This window comes from Leucopleurus acutus (assembly GCF_964270905.1).
Source record: "Leucopleurus acutus genome assembly, chromosome: 11".
Taxonomy (NCBI): Eukaryota; Metazoa; Chordata; class Mammalia; order Artiodactyla; family Delphinidae; genus Leucopleurus; species Leucopleurus acutus.
Genome location: NC_139152.1, coordinates 22,296,334 through 22,311,532, shown reverse-complemented (window position 1 = coordinate 22,311,532; position 15,199 = coordinate 22,296,334). Strand labels below are relative to the sequence as shown.

Here is a 15,199-nt window from a genome sequence, read left to right as displayed (position 1 = left end):
TCATATGGTATGGAATGTGTTTTGTGTAAAACCACTGAACTGTCTTCCACAGTGGCTGTACCATTTTGCATTCCCGCCAGCAATGAACGAGAGTTCATGTTGCTCCACATCCTCGTCAGCATTTGGTGTTGTCAGTGTTTTGGATTTTGGCCATTCTAATAGGTGTATATGGTATCTCATTGTTTTGAGTGATATCTCATTAGAGAATTTGCTATTCCCTAATGACATTTGATGTTGAGCATCTTTTCATGTATATATTTACCACCTGTATGTCATCTTTGGTGAGGTGTCTGTTCAGGTCTTTTGCCCATTTAAAAATTGGATTATTTGTTTTATTATTATTGAACTTTAAGAGTTCTTTGTATATTTTGGACACCAGTTCTTTATCAAATATGTCTTTTGGAACAGTTTTCTCCAAGTCTGTGGTTCATCTTCTCATTCTTTTGAGAGTGTCTTTCACAGAGCAGAAGAAACCCATTTTCATGAAAACCAGTTTATCAATGATTTCTTTCATGGAAATTGCCTTTGGTGTCGTATTTTTCTTGTACACTGCTATTTTTCTTCTAGTGTTCACACTCATTTCCCTTTCTTTCTCCCTCCCTCATTCCTACTTTCTCGTTCCAGCTATTTCTCTTTCTTTAGACTCTTTCTCCCAACCCACTGTGAGAGTTGAAATATAGGAAATAAACAAAACTGTAGAAAGGCTGTCTAAACTTCAGTAGGGAATAATTAAAGACTAATGTTTTCAAGACCCAAAGGAGTAAATTACAAGTTATAGTATTTCACTAGACTAGCTGCTGCCAGAGATTTATTTGGAAGAAGTCTTTTTAGCTCACAGATGATCTATAAAGATCCCTCCCAAGCTTGATATTCCATGAGCCTAAGCTGTTATGTTACCCAGGCAGCCTTCTTTCCTGACTTATTTGTCTGGCCAGACTACTCTTACTGGGTTATTTAAAGACATTTAGGTTTTCCTCTCTCAGGATGTGATGGTGTTTTTGCCCTTCAAAGACTGTTGTCTTTAGTTCACAGACTTCCATGCCCTCAACGCAGATCACTGTGAATCACTGTGAAATGGGTCTCCTGACCCATGAGAATTTTGTCAGAAAACCTAAAGAAGGTTCTTTTTTTAAAAAAAATAAATTTATTTATTTATTTTTGGCTGCATTGGGTCTTCGTTGCTGCGCACGGGCTTTCCCCAGTTGTGGCGAGCGGGGGCTACTCTTTGTTGTGGTGGGCGGGCTTCTCACTGCGGTGGCTTCTCATGTTGTGGAGCACAGGCTCTGGGCGTGCGGGCTTCGGTAGTTGTGGCATGCGGGCTCAGTAGTTGTGGCTCGCGGGCTCTAGAGCACAGGCTCAGTAGTTGTAGTGCACAGGCTTAGTTGCTCCGCGGCATGTGGGATCTTCCCGGACCAGGGCTCGAACCTGTGTCCCCTGCATTGGCAGGCGGATTCTTAACCACTACGCCACCAGGGAAGGAGGTTCTTAACCATGAGTTCATGCCTACCCTTTGAGGAGTGACTTATTCAGTGCTTAAGGGCTGCAGACCAGGCCGCTGGCTTTGGTTAATTTGGACTGAGGCGTGACTAGTTGAATATGGGGTGGAGCATTCACTATAGCACCCACTGCTCCCCTTGCCTTCCTCTTCCCCCTCCTTTTTCCCTTTTTATTCCCTCCTCTCCACTTCCTCTCCCTCCTTCCTCTCTCCCTCTTCTTCACTCCCCCTTTTTCTACTCTGGTCCTTCACCCTCTCCATCCTCTTTCCTTTGCTCCTTCCCTCATCCTTCATCTCCTGTAGGTAACTGCACTCATGTCTTTGTTTAAAGGAAATAATCTCATCTTCCTCTCTCTTAAATTTTTGTGGTCAGATTAGTGAGAACAGTCAAGGGAACGGTTTTGCTATTGTGAGAACTTTTGTATCAATTCAGAAGTGGGGTTTGCTTACTGCTTTTGCGTTTCCTTCTCTCCCATTTCCCTATACTCACTTCTAGTGTATAGTAAGTTAAGAATACCTTTTTCTGATGAATGAACACAGTTCACATTTGCTGGTAAGAAACAACTGTTATGGGGGTTAAACCACCTGGGGAGAGTTTTCCAGACCCCTGTCTTCATATAAGTCTGAACTTAGATCTCTGCAGAAAACATATAAATCAGAGATGACAAGAGCTACAAGATACTCCTAGCCTATGTGAGATTTAGCAGATAGCCATCCTGTTCCTTCTTAAGAACACTGGCAGTTCCTCTGCCCATTCACAGTTAACTGGTGCTACCCGTTTGTGCACCATTTACAGAAGACACCAGCATGAAACTGCAAGGGTTTACTGATCCAAGGAAAATGACTTTCACAGTCTTGGGATGGAGCTTCAAGTGAATGTTTTGGAATGATCGGACGTAGTATTTCATTGTCATGGCAGCCTTTAAAGAAATGCTTGTCTTTGGGTATGGATGGCTTTCATTTGCCTTTGAGCATCCCTTCCCACCTATTTTCTTTCAACTACCTGTGATGGTACAATGACAGTTTTTCTCTCTCATTTTCAAATTTCATTTGATTTAATAATTATATATAAGTAATTATATTTATGTACTTTACTACCAAGCTTATATTACATTTGCTGTATCATGTTTTGGTTTTCTTATACATCAGATTCTTCCATGGGACGCTGGAACTTGGGGAAGTTCGAGTGAAAATACATAATCATCAGTCTTGTGTTGTTTTTTGCTTCAAATGGTAGGAGTGTGCTAGAAATATTGACTGAGTGTCACATCTTCTGAAGGCTTCTATTCCATTTGATTTCACTTTATATGCCATTATACTATGTTCTGGGATCTAATGGAATGAGCTGATGAACTGAATGGGAATGTTGCTGTTGATTCCCCCTCCCTCCAAGTTAATATCCCAATGATTTTTGGGAGTTAGTCAGGAACTCTGAAACACTTCCATGCTTACTCTTTAATTTATGAACTCTAGATGATTCAACACACTACTTCTTCTCTGTGTTTGTTTTAAATGTGGAATGGTCAAAATTACTACTGTGATAATAGGTTTAATACCAGGGAAGGGATCAAAACTATTGTGACCGTTAGTGCCTTGATAATTTGCCCAGGTCAAATCACCCCTCTGGAATGTGGGACTTATCACTGTTAATAATAATTACCTGAAAGGCTCTCAGGCCCGATCTGCTCTTTCTGGATGATGTGAACTGGACATCACTATAATCCAATGAAGAAATAAATGCAAATTTAAAACTTATCTTCCAATTAATTGGAGAGTTTAGTAAGAAACATATAAAAGTAAAAAACCTTGTACTTCCTCAACAGAGAGATGGAGATCTTCCAACTGCAAAGAAGAAACGCCAGGCAGAGGAGAAGATCATGTACACTTTGGTCTCAGTCCCACATGGAAATGACATTGCATCCCTTTTTGAACTGGATGCCACAACTCTTCAGAGAGCGGACTGCCTGGTCCCAAGGTAAAAAAAAATATGGTTCAACAATAGTGTTTCTCTGAATAATTTTACTGGCAGGTAAGGAATAAAAATCATAATCTTAGTATAATTTTTGTGACATAAAGAGAGCAAGCATAAGTGAAGAACAAGAGTTAAAAAAAATCATTCCTCTTTTGTGAGTAGATTAACATAGTTTGTTTTATTCTTAAAAATAATTCAAATGTGCAGGAGAAAAGAAATTCTGAAAAATTCATAAGAATCATTTATTCTTATTACTTATATGGCCTGTGGTTACTAAAATAAAAAATGATCTAGAAGCATTTCCATTAATAGTCATGGCATTTATTTTTATTATGTCAAATTAAAAATTTCATTCACTCATCATCCACTTGTTCATTTATTTAGTCATTCAGTCAACAAATCTTTTTAAAAAAATTATTTTATTTATTTGGCTGTGTTGGTTCTTAGCTGCAGCACTCCGGATCTTTGTTATGGCATGTGGGATCTTTTGTTGTGGTGCACGGGCTCCTTGTTGTGGTGCACAGGGCTCCTTGTTGCGGCCCACGGGCTTCTCTCTAGTTGTGGTGCGGGCTCCAGAGTGCGCGGGCTGCTCCTTGTGGCATGCGGGCTTCTCTCTAGTTGTGGCAGGGGCTGCAGAGCGTGGGCTCGGTAGTTGTGGCATGTGGGCTTAGTTGCCTCACCGCACGTGGGATCTTAGTTCCCCGACCAGGGATCAAACCCGCGTCCCCTGCATTGGAAGGTGGATTCTTAAGCACTGGACCACCAGGGAAGTCCTTCCGTCAACAAACCTTCATTGAACATCAATTCCATTCCAGGCATTGCCCTTGGCATTGGGAAGAAAACCATGAGCAAACTGGTTATGAACTTAAATTCAGATGGGAGTGGGAGGCAATAAACAAATAAACATAAAATATAAGGTCAGGTAATAAGAACGCTTTGAAGAAAAATTGAAGAGTATGGGGAGTTCTATTATGAGACCTCTTGATTTAGGACATCCGAGAAAAGATCTGAATGAGTTGAAGGGTCAGATCCTCCCCATATGGGAGAAGTGTTTCAAGCAGCAGGAACACAAAGTGGAAGAATCTTGAGATTTACTAGGTGTGCTGAAGGACCAGCTAAGAGACCAGTTGGCCCCCAGTGAGGCAGGGGAAAGGAGATTGTTAATGAGGGAGTCAGAACTTAATGTAAGAGAGTATTTTACGTTCTTTCACTTCGGTTTGATTATTTTAATTAAGATTTTTTTGTTTTGCCTAGAGCTGTCTACTTTCCAGCAATAGCGCTCTGATGTGATCTCTAGATGCATAGAGGAGTTTTGCCCATGTATTCAGGTCTAGTGAAATGGTTCTAAATTGTCCTTGGTACAGCATGATTGTCTCAGCCTTGGGCAGATGGCAGTGGTTAGGCCGAAGGTACCTGCTCAAAATGCAGACATTATTGTGTAGGTTACTTTCAGGGCAGGTAAAAAGTTGCTGTACTAACACTGCCAAGAAACACTGCTCCTTGGACTTCCTTGGCTGTTTCCTGGCTGTTCTCATTCATGAGAAATGTAGCTCAGTCCACGGCCATACCACCCTGAATGTGCCCAGTCTTGTCTGATCTGGGAAGCTAAGCAGAGTCGGACCTGGTTTATACTTGGATGGGAGAAATGTAGCTGCATCTTGGCCTTACATGAACCATCTCTCACTCTGTTGTACCAATAGAAGCCTGTAAAGAAATACCCTCTGAAGGTCTGGCCTGATGCAGGTCTTTGACCTTCTCTTCTGAGTATTGCATCTTAATAAATCCTTACTCTGACTATGCATTTTCGATTTTAACTCAGCAAGAATAGAGTCCTTCTTGAACTCTAACCAAGAAAGTTTGCTTAGGGAAGTGATAGAAAGATCTTACTCTAATGTGACTAGACCCAAGACAAGCCCCTGAGCCTCACTTTATATGGAAGGTTTCATCTATTCCTGTTTCAGAACTGCTGAAGCCCTTCTCAGTATCGAACAGAATTTTGTATTAACATAGATTCATTTGTCATTAATTGTTTTAAAGCGAACACTAATGAACACTTAATAATGACTACTATTATAACTCTGGAGCGCTGGCTGTGTGCTAAGCACTGTGTCAGCTTCTTTATAAATGTCTTATTTAATGCTGGCAGCAACTCTTACAGATCAGGAACTAAGGACTTAGAGCAGTGCTTTTCAAGTTGGCTCTAAACTGGAATCACCTGGGCAGCATTGCGCCCTCTCCATGCTCTGGCCACACCAAGACCAGTGAAATCAGAGTCTTGGGGGCAGGATGCAGGCTTTACTTTTAAAAATCAGTACCCAGGTGATTCCAATGCGGGGTCAAATACTTCTCAAACTTTACACTCTGTGATCAGTGCTTCTCACACTTTAATGTGTACTGAACCACCTGGGGATCTGATGGCAGCTCAGATTCTGATCTGCTTGGTCTAGGGTGGGGTCTGAGGTCTGCATTGCTAACAGACCCTCAGATAATGCTGGTTTGTGGACTAGACTTTTAAGTATCAAGGGCTTGGAGCAGTGGTTCCCAGTCTTTGGTGCGCGGTGGAGTATCTGGGGATCTTTAAAAAGTACTGATGCCTCCTCTTACTCCCAGACATGCTGATTTAAATGGTGTGCGGTGCAGCTTGGGCAATAATAGGGTTGTAAAAGCTTTCCAGGTGATTCTAACATGTAGCCAAGTTGGGGAACCACTGGCTCAGTGTGATTAGGTTGACTGATCCTTGTCAAGCTCATGAAGTGGAATTTGATCCTGGATTCTGTGAACTCAAAATCTGTACTCTTAACCACTATGCTACTGTGCCTTCATCTTTTAGACATTCCGATTATATCAAGATTTTAACAATGGATTTATGTGGTGTGGGTCCTAAAGAGTTACTCATTTCCAAAATTCTTAGAAATTGCAGGTTATTATGCTCAAATGGAGTCTCTTTAGCTTGGAACCCAGCCATCTAGGTTGACTCCATAAGCAGCTATAGAAGGTCCAGGAGTAAGAATAGGGGGAACGACACAGAGCTGAATAAGCTATGGCCTCACTTTCCAGATGCTTAAAATATCAATACAATGAGGAAGATAACTGAGTCCAAGTGACATCTCCTGTATAATTCCATGCAGAAGATAAGTGGTAATACAGAGGTATTTCAGGATTGGACCTTTGCTGATTATTTGGACAAGGATTGGACCTTTGCTGTTTTAGATTTTTGAAACAATCTCTATTTCTTTTTTTGCACTTAATTTATTTGAAACTTTGTTCACGTCTTGCTAAAGCATTCTAATATTTCGTTCCAAGTGTGATAGCGGTATAGCAGGCACCTCTGTGCAGGGCAACAGAACATTTATTACAAACATACCGTGTTTCACAGTGCTTTCCCCTGGAAGAGCAGACTCTATACTTTCTGGTGGCATTTTTTTTAGTCCTGTGGGTATTATTTCCTCTAGAATATGTTCTTTTATTTTACCTGATAGTCCACAAGGTGGATCTTTGTGGGGGTCTCTTTTAGAAACGCCACGAGAGGGACCAGGTGTGGAACTACCACTGCATTCACCAAAATGGTCAGTTACCCATTCTCTAGCTACTGCTAACAAAAATTGCTTGTAAGACATTTTATTCAGTGCATTAACTCAGTCTCTATTTTATCTACTTTTATGAATGAAAAGAATCATGATGTTTGAGAATGAGTCTCTTTCCCTGAAGTCCTTGGCGTTTTATTTGATTTTCTCTTATTGGCCTTAATGCTTTCTGCCTCATGTTATATGATTTATTTATCTTATCTTTCCTACTGAACTTTCAGCAACTTGAAGGCAGAGAACTTACCTCAGTGGTTTTCTTTTAATAGATACTTTATCCATTTTGTTAAAGAAATAATGATAATAGATTCACCAAAAATGATAATATTTGAGCTGGGTGAAGCTCTAGCTGTCCTTTCTTATGCACTCTCTCTCAGTTCACATATAGTTGATTCTTATTATTTCTGGAACATGAATTAGCAAATACTGACCCATTGCTTCTAAGGGAAATGCAGAGTTAGGTTCCTGCAAGCCTCTGGGCACAATATTTTTGTCAATCAATCAATACTGAACCTTATTTTATATGTGTTTTTGTTTAAAGACACCTTATTTAATATATATTGTTTCATTAGCGTTGAATTCACGGCCATCATCACTATAACTCATGCCTGAATGAAGCATCTCTTATATGAGTTATTTTCTCCGTAATGCACATCACAGTCTTGCTGTATAGGAACACAAGACAGCACTTCAGCACTATGCTTAGGACTGTTTTAAACAATGAATTCACTAACAACAGATAGTGAAAAACATGGCGCCAAACAGACCACAGAAAGACACTTGTTGACAGTCTGAGAGCAGAAACGAGAAGGAAGAGCATCGTGTTGTTCAGCCTCACTGGGAATGTGAGTGGCAGGGAATCAAATTTTTTGCCACTCCGTGTATGTCTGAGAATGACTTCCAGAGTGACCCAAGTATTGATTTTGGGGTTACGGATACATTTTTGTGCGTAGGCAGATTCACAGGCATGGAATCTGCGATTAATGAGGATCGACTGCACTATGCACTTTTACGTGCAGATGATTAAACCACAAAAGGGACTACAATCAGACAGCAGTTTTAACTCAGATGGTTACACAGTCAGTGCTTCTTACTCTAGTATGCAGCAGAATTGCCTGCAAAGGCTGGTAAAATCCTGTTGGATCTCACCCTCAGAGCTTCTGAGTCGGTGGACTGGGATGAAGCCTCAGAATTTGCATTTCTAACTAGTTCTTAGGTGATGCTGATGTTGCTGGTCCAGGGACCAGATTCTGAGAACCACTGGTTGATGTAATAATACTGCATGCTTTGAAATAGCCTATAGTTCAGATATTCCCCTTAAACCAGACTGATCTACACTTGAGTCAGTTACTAAGTCTAAAAATATATTTATATTCGTATCATGTATGAAACTGGTAAATATGTTGATATGTAAGTGTGCTAATTTTTTATAATCTGTGTTTTTAATACTATTTTTCTTTTAGGAATTCGTACGTTCGGTTAAGACATTTATGTACAAACACGTGGGTAACCAGCACTAGCATCCCCATAGACACAGATGAAGAGAGGCCTGTTATGTTGAAGGTAAATGTTGCCGAGAGTGGTTTACTTTTCAGCCAGATGTTGTGTGAATAGGATTAGGGGGTGACTGACATGTTCTTACAATTGAGCTTCACCAGTATTAGAGATTATTGCAATTAATTTCATCAGGCACTCGTGCCTACCGGTTGCTTTAGGCAGCTGAACTTAGAGGCTAGACTGCAGCCGGGCTGTGATTCAGGAAGATGTAGCAGAGATACCAAAAGAGTGGGAGTAGCATATAGAAAGGGAAGAAGATTCTAGGAGGGCATTTCCTCTCCTCTGTTGAAACTGAAGCAAAGAACATGTGTGAAAGGGATACATTTCTAGGCGGGCTTTGAAAACAAGGCAGGAAATGGGCACGGGAAATCTGTGTCCCTACGGCCTTTCATAGTGGACGATGCATGTAGGAATTACTGTGTTTGGATTCTCTACTCCTGTTTTGTATCTCTTAAACAGTACTAAGATGTGTTAGTAGTTGAAGAATATTGCATAGTTATTTAGTAAAACAACTAATCTCAGTGGAAAAACACATTGCAGATCGGAACTTGCCAAACAAAAGAAGATAAAGAAGCTTTTGCCATTGTGTCTGTCCCGCTGTCTGAGGTCCGAGACTTAGACTTCGCCAATGACGCAAATAAAGTGCTGGCGACCACAGTTAAAAAGCTGGAAAATGGCACAATAACTCAGAATGAAAGGAGGTTAGTGACTTTTAAAATGACTTTTAAATCATAGAGTCAGTTGTCAACTCTTGCAGTAGACCTCAGGTGAATGAATGACTCTAAGGGAATATGTAGAATGGTTTCCATAGCAGCACACCTGCTTCTGAATGAGCAGATCCCGGGGAGTGAATGAAAATGGTGACATTAAAATCTGGTGGAATATTTACTTTTTCCATTTTAGCTTGGCTTGAACACAGTTGTTTTTAGTTACTTTCTGGTCTTTCCTTTTAAATGTTTCGTAAGAGATGCCTTTTGCTGCACTTGATTTGATATTTGAGTGGGGAGTTCTAAAGGTCCTAAAAGAGGTTTTATGTTTTTCTCTTCTTACTTATTCAAGTTACATTTCTCTGCTCAAGTACCACAAAACAAGCGTGTTATATGATACCAGCAAACAGTCTGCAAAGTGTACCTCTCTGCCCTTGTAACTGCCTCAGAGAAACTGGATCTTTGATTCTTCAACTCTGGTTTTGGAAATAAGTGAGACAGAGAATGATACTGATAGCTATCAGTCATTTTATCCCTAATTTATGTTGGTACCATGTTAGGCACCGTAAATATATTTCTCTAGTCCTTCAAACAGCCCTGAGATGGACGTTACTCCCATCTTACATAAAGGAAAATTGGAAGGTTAAGCAAATTAGGTAAGGTCACACAGTAAGTGGGGAATTTAATCATGTGTGGTTTTAAAGTCCATAGGTTTCCAACACACCAGAGCACAAGCATTGTCTGTATTTCTCCACTTCATGGTCTGCTATATACCTTTCAGTTTGAACAAGAAAAAGCTATTTACCAATTTCCCAGGCATTCATACGTTGGAACTCTCATACACAGCTGGTGAGATGATAATTGGTATAAGCACTTTGGGACATAGTTTGACAGTAATGAGCAAAGTTAAAGAAGCAGTCTCTCCTCATGTAAGTGGAATCATGTAGTGTTTGTCCTTCTGTGACAGGCTCATTTCACTAAGCATAATGTCCTCCAGTTTTATCCACATTGTCACATGTGACGGGATTTCCTTATTTTTTAAAGTTGAATAATATTCTTAGGACAGTTTTCTTGTGCAAACTGTCAAGATGCTGAATGAAATAGGGGGGGTCAGATGGAGAGGGAGGGTGCAGATTGCTGACATTAAAGTATTGACCTCCACATTCTGGTTCTCCTAATATCACAGCTGTGGGGAGTCAGAACCCAGAGAATGGCCGACTGCATGATTTGGTTCATTTTCTTAACTGCATATGTAATCTTCGGATGATAATAAAATAGATTATAGAAAAACTGAAAAAAAGTTGAATAATATTCTATCATAGGTGTATATTGCATTTTCTTCATGCATTCATCCATTGATGGACATTTAGTTTCCATATTTGGCTGTTGTTAACAATGCTGTAAAATAACTCATAGAAACAGACTAGACTGGTGGTTGCCAGGGGCTGGGGGGAGGGAGAAATGAGGAGTTTCTGTTTAACGGGTATGAAGTTTCATTTATATGAGATGAAGATCGGCTGTACAACATTGTGCCTGTGGTTAACAATACTGTATTATGCACATAAAAATTTAAAACGGTAGATCTCATGTGTTCCTAACACACATGCACGCGTGCGCGCACACACACACACACAATCTCACACACACACACACACACACACACACACAAACACACACAGAAGCAAGTAGTCCATGACTTACCAATTCTGCTCCTAGGCTGAACATTCTTGAACATCTGTCCAAAAGAACGTTTAAGAATGTTCAGCCTTAGTCTAAATAACCCCAAACTGAAAACTGTTAAATGTCCATCACCAGTTGAACAGGTGAATACAGTTTTGGTATCGTCATATGGTGGTATACATATATAACAATGAAAATACATGACCTACATCTATGTACAACTACATGGATAAATCTAATAAACTTTAGATTGAGTGAGAACAAGACACAAATGTATTCACTGTAAGATTATTTGTAAAGTCCAAAATCAAGCAAAATTGAACTCTTTGGGGTTTAAGAAATTGGCAGAACTATAAAGAAACGCAAGGAAAGAATTGTCACAGAAATCAGGATGGTGTTCTCGGGGGGAGGGATTTGAGGAGACTTTTTCAATGTTCCACTTCCTACTCTGCGTGGTGGCTTGATAAGGTTTACGTGGTAAGCATTCCATAATGAAACACATATGTTTTATGAACTTTTAGATCCTGTCTTACAATACAAAGGAACAGAAAAATCCAAGTTGCTTCCTTCCAGCCGTATCAATAGAAAAAGTCATAAATATGCAAACCAATGGAATAGTTATTTCTCAGCTTCCTCTGTTCTTACCTCTGTTTCCCCCCTAACACACCTGCATTTGAAAACCACTCTTGTGTATGCAATCGACCTCCAACCCCGTCGGGTGAAATGAATAAAGACCACAAGCTGAAGCAACTGCTCCCCTGTTCTGGATGACAGATAATTAAATATCAGAACTAAATTGTGACAGGCAATGGATTCCCATGTGTAGATACCACTTTTTTTATGTCTGTTATTTAGCTATTAACTCTGCTTTTGATGAATCTGTTTCTTTGTCTCTGTCATTGTCACATACGCGCAGAAATTTCCTCAGCCTCGCTAAAAAGTCTCCCTTGCTAAGTATTAAGGTGTTCCTTGAAGAAAAGGACAAATAAAGATTGATTATGAGCACTCCGCCATTGCCGACTGTAACTCTTCTTCAGTTACTGCCGGAGAGAATCTTAACCTCTCGAGATGATTCTCAGGAAGGTGGTGGACCAGGACTGACCAGGGATCGTGCATTTTTATTCCCCCGCTATTTTAGAGTGAAAAACATCGTAGCAAAAAGAAGGTCTTACCTGAGAAATAGGAAGTTGCAATGATTGATCTTCATTTAGTAATTTGCAAAAAGCCACCTGCCATCAGAACTCATTCAAAGCTGCCTGTCAGTACAGGGGAGCTTATAGGCTTAGTTGAATGTGTTTATATTATTTTCTCAGTTTTAGAATTTGATATAAAATTCTTTCTGAAAATTCCACACAACTCTGACTCCCTCCCCTCCCCAGAGAATGAAGTTATTATTAGAGATTCTTTTACTCAAAACCATGAAGAATGTTACAAGGTCAAAGGGAACATGTTAGAATATAGGAGATCTGTCTGAAAATGCCTGTATTGTTCCAATCCTTCCTCCCCTACCTCCCCTCCCCTTTCATTCACCCCAGGAGTGGGCTCCAGAGGCACAGCTCCTGTGTTCTGCTCCAAGATCCTCAACCTCAGATATTTTTTTCGTGGAATTTTCCTCTGCATAGCTGCACCAACAAAATAGACAGTATTGGGAACACATTGGGGTGGGAGAGGAGAGAGGATGGAGGGGGGTAAATCCGTTCAGAGCTGGAGGAGGTGAGTCCTGCACCACGTTTTACCTCTGAGGGTACAGAAAAAGAGGTGGGGTTCCTCTGCTGCCTTTACAGTTCAGTGTCCATTTGTTTTCAGTGTTACTGAACTCCTGGTCCATGCCAGGCACTGGGCGCTGCAGTGTGTGTACACACAGTGCCAATGCAGTGGTGAACAGCCCAGACCCCAGCCAAGTCTTTCTGCAATTTGGGGGCTTGAGCACTGGTTCGAATTCCTTGTGATAGGATTTCAGGATCTAGAGCAGGGGTCATCCAACATGTGATCACCAGATCAGATGTCCTGATTCAAAGTTAATATTTTCCTATAGCAGCATCATCTCCCCTTGAATTTTTATTTGCCTGATACTACTATCTTGACAACAGCTAACTTTTGTTTAGTGTTTGACTAGATGTCTTATTTTCAATATCCATTTGTTTCAGATTTCCCGGTCATTTTGTTTTGTTAATGTCTCTTGTGAGCGGCTGAGAGCTGGATTTTTAAAATCTAATTTGATAGTCTATTTGAATTTGCTAAAGTTTAATTACTTTGCATTTGATAAATAATGTGTTTGGACTTAATACCTATGGGTATCTTATTTTGTTATTTTCTTTCTTTAGTGTAGCTTTTTTTTCCTTTTCCTCCACTTCTTTCTTGCTTTCTGTTAGATTGATGAAGTTTTTATTTTCTCCCTATTTTTCCTTTTCTTCTACTGGTTTAAAAGCTATAGATCATATTTCTATTCTTTCGCAAGTGCCCTTTTGTTCTTGTCATACATTTCAACTATATATTCTTTCTTACAAAACTTGAAGATATTAAATATTTCTTTCTCTCATGGGAGAAAAATGCCTCAGAATGCTTTAATTATACACTGACATTCTACCTCCCATCATTTTTTGGAATAGTTGTCTAAAACCATAGTTCTGTGTTTATTCTTTAAATTACTTGTGTCACGTAAATTATGATGTATCACTTTTTATTACTGAAAATCCAGTTCCTAAAAATTTCTTTTAGTTATTAATTATATTTCTTAATGTACTTTACCTGTTGTTCTGTTTGCTTTTATTTCTTGCATCTCACTCCTGTCTGGGTTCACTTTTCTTCTTGCTGAAATTTGTTCTTTAGTCTATTCAATGAGGTTATAAATCTTATTAATCTTCATGTATGTGAGAATGTCTTTATTTTTCCTCCTATCTTAAGTGATACTTTATGTATGGAATGCTAGCTTGACAATTCTTTTTTTTAGTATTTTAAAGTTGTAATTTAATTATTTTCTATTATCTCTTGTTGCCATTAAGAATTGTTATTCTTTATTGGCATTTTTCTTTACTTTCTGATAATTTTCTGTTTTTTTTTCCTTTGTCTTTGATGTCCTAAAATTTCACTACAATGTGTTTACAAGTAACTTTTATTTTTGTTTTTCCCACTTGACATTTAGGGTATGCTTTTGATCAGAATACTTAAGTCTTCCTTCAATTCTGGAAAATTTTCAGCCATTTTCTTTCAGGTATTACTTCTTTGTCTTTTCCTCTTATCTCTCTTCTGGAACTCCTATTAGGTGTATGTTGGATCCACTCAATTCATCTTCTTTATCTTTTAAATTTCCTTTTATAATTTGCCTTTTAGAATCTGTTGCTCTCTGGATCGAATTTTTCAATACTGTCTATATTGTAAGTCACTACTTTTTCTTAGAATGTGTGTATAATAGTTTACCTTCATGAATTATATTTTTATTTAAATGATTATAATTTTATTTCTCAGATTTCTATTGATTCTTTTGCATAGCCACCTTTTCTTCATTTGTATCTGCCCTCTGTTATATATGTTGTCTTTTTTGGTATATAGTTATTTTCTTTATCTCTTTGAGGTTGGAAACACTTATTTAAAAGTTATTTTGAAATTGTTCTGTTACTTGAATTTTGTTGGTAACGAATTGGCCTCCTGATTTTTTAGTATGATGGTTGGCTTTCTTAATGTCAGTTTTTCTCATGTGCTTTGGAATTTAAATATGCAGGCTCTTCTTGGATGGGCGATTTTTGCTTATCCTCTCTCTACATTCACTCATCTTTTTTATTAGTTTTATGGTTGCCTCTACCTGGCTTGCCTCAACAAGTCTGGAGCCAGATCTGATATCGAGGGCTGAGAGTTCATGTCTTATGGTAATTTAAGGCTTTAGCCATTGAGATCACAGGTGGGTATGTCCAGTCCTGTCTGTGCTTCCTCTCTTTCCTCCTACTACTCACTGTACAGCTAGGGCCCAAACAGGGATCACCACATTTTTAAGGTTCCTTTAAGAGATGGAGAAGCCCTGCTTTAGTCTCTGCTTTCTTGTCTTTAGTTTAACTCCTTATCACATGCTTTCAGTACCCATTTTCTTGCCAGTACTGAATATTATCCTTGCTCATCGCTGTCTTTCTTATTTTATTCCTGATCCACAAAGCTTTTTATTATGGTTTTAGGTATGTCTTTTAAAAAAATGTATTTCATCTCTCATTGCTGCCTA

General features: G+C 39.2%; 1 protein-coding gene across 1 annotated transcript in view; it reads left to right on the top strand.

Annotated features, from left to right (window-relative positions):
• ITPR2 (inositol 1,4,5-trisphosphate receptor type 2) overlaps positions 1-15,199 on the top strand; it is a 526,257-nt gene that overhangs the window by 138,640 nt on the left and 372,418 nt on the right. Inside the window, exons 11-13 of the mRNA XM_082849662.1 lie at positions 3,319-3,470; positions 8,512-8,611; positions 9,146-9,306. Of these exons, the coding sequence (XP_082705788.1) occupies positions 3,319-3,470; positions 8,512-8,611; positions 9,146-9,306 (413 nt within the window). The remainder of the gene's footprint in view (positions 1-3,318; positions 3,471-8,511; positions 8,612-9,145; positions 9,307-15,199) is intronic.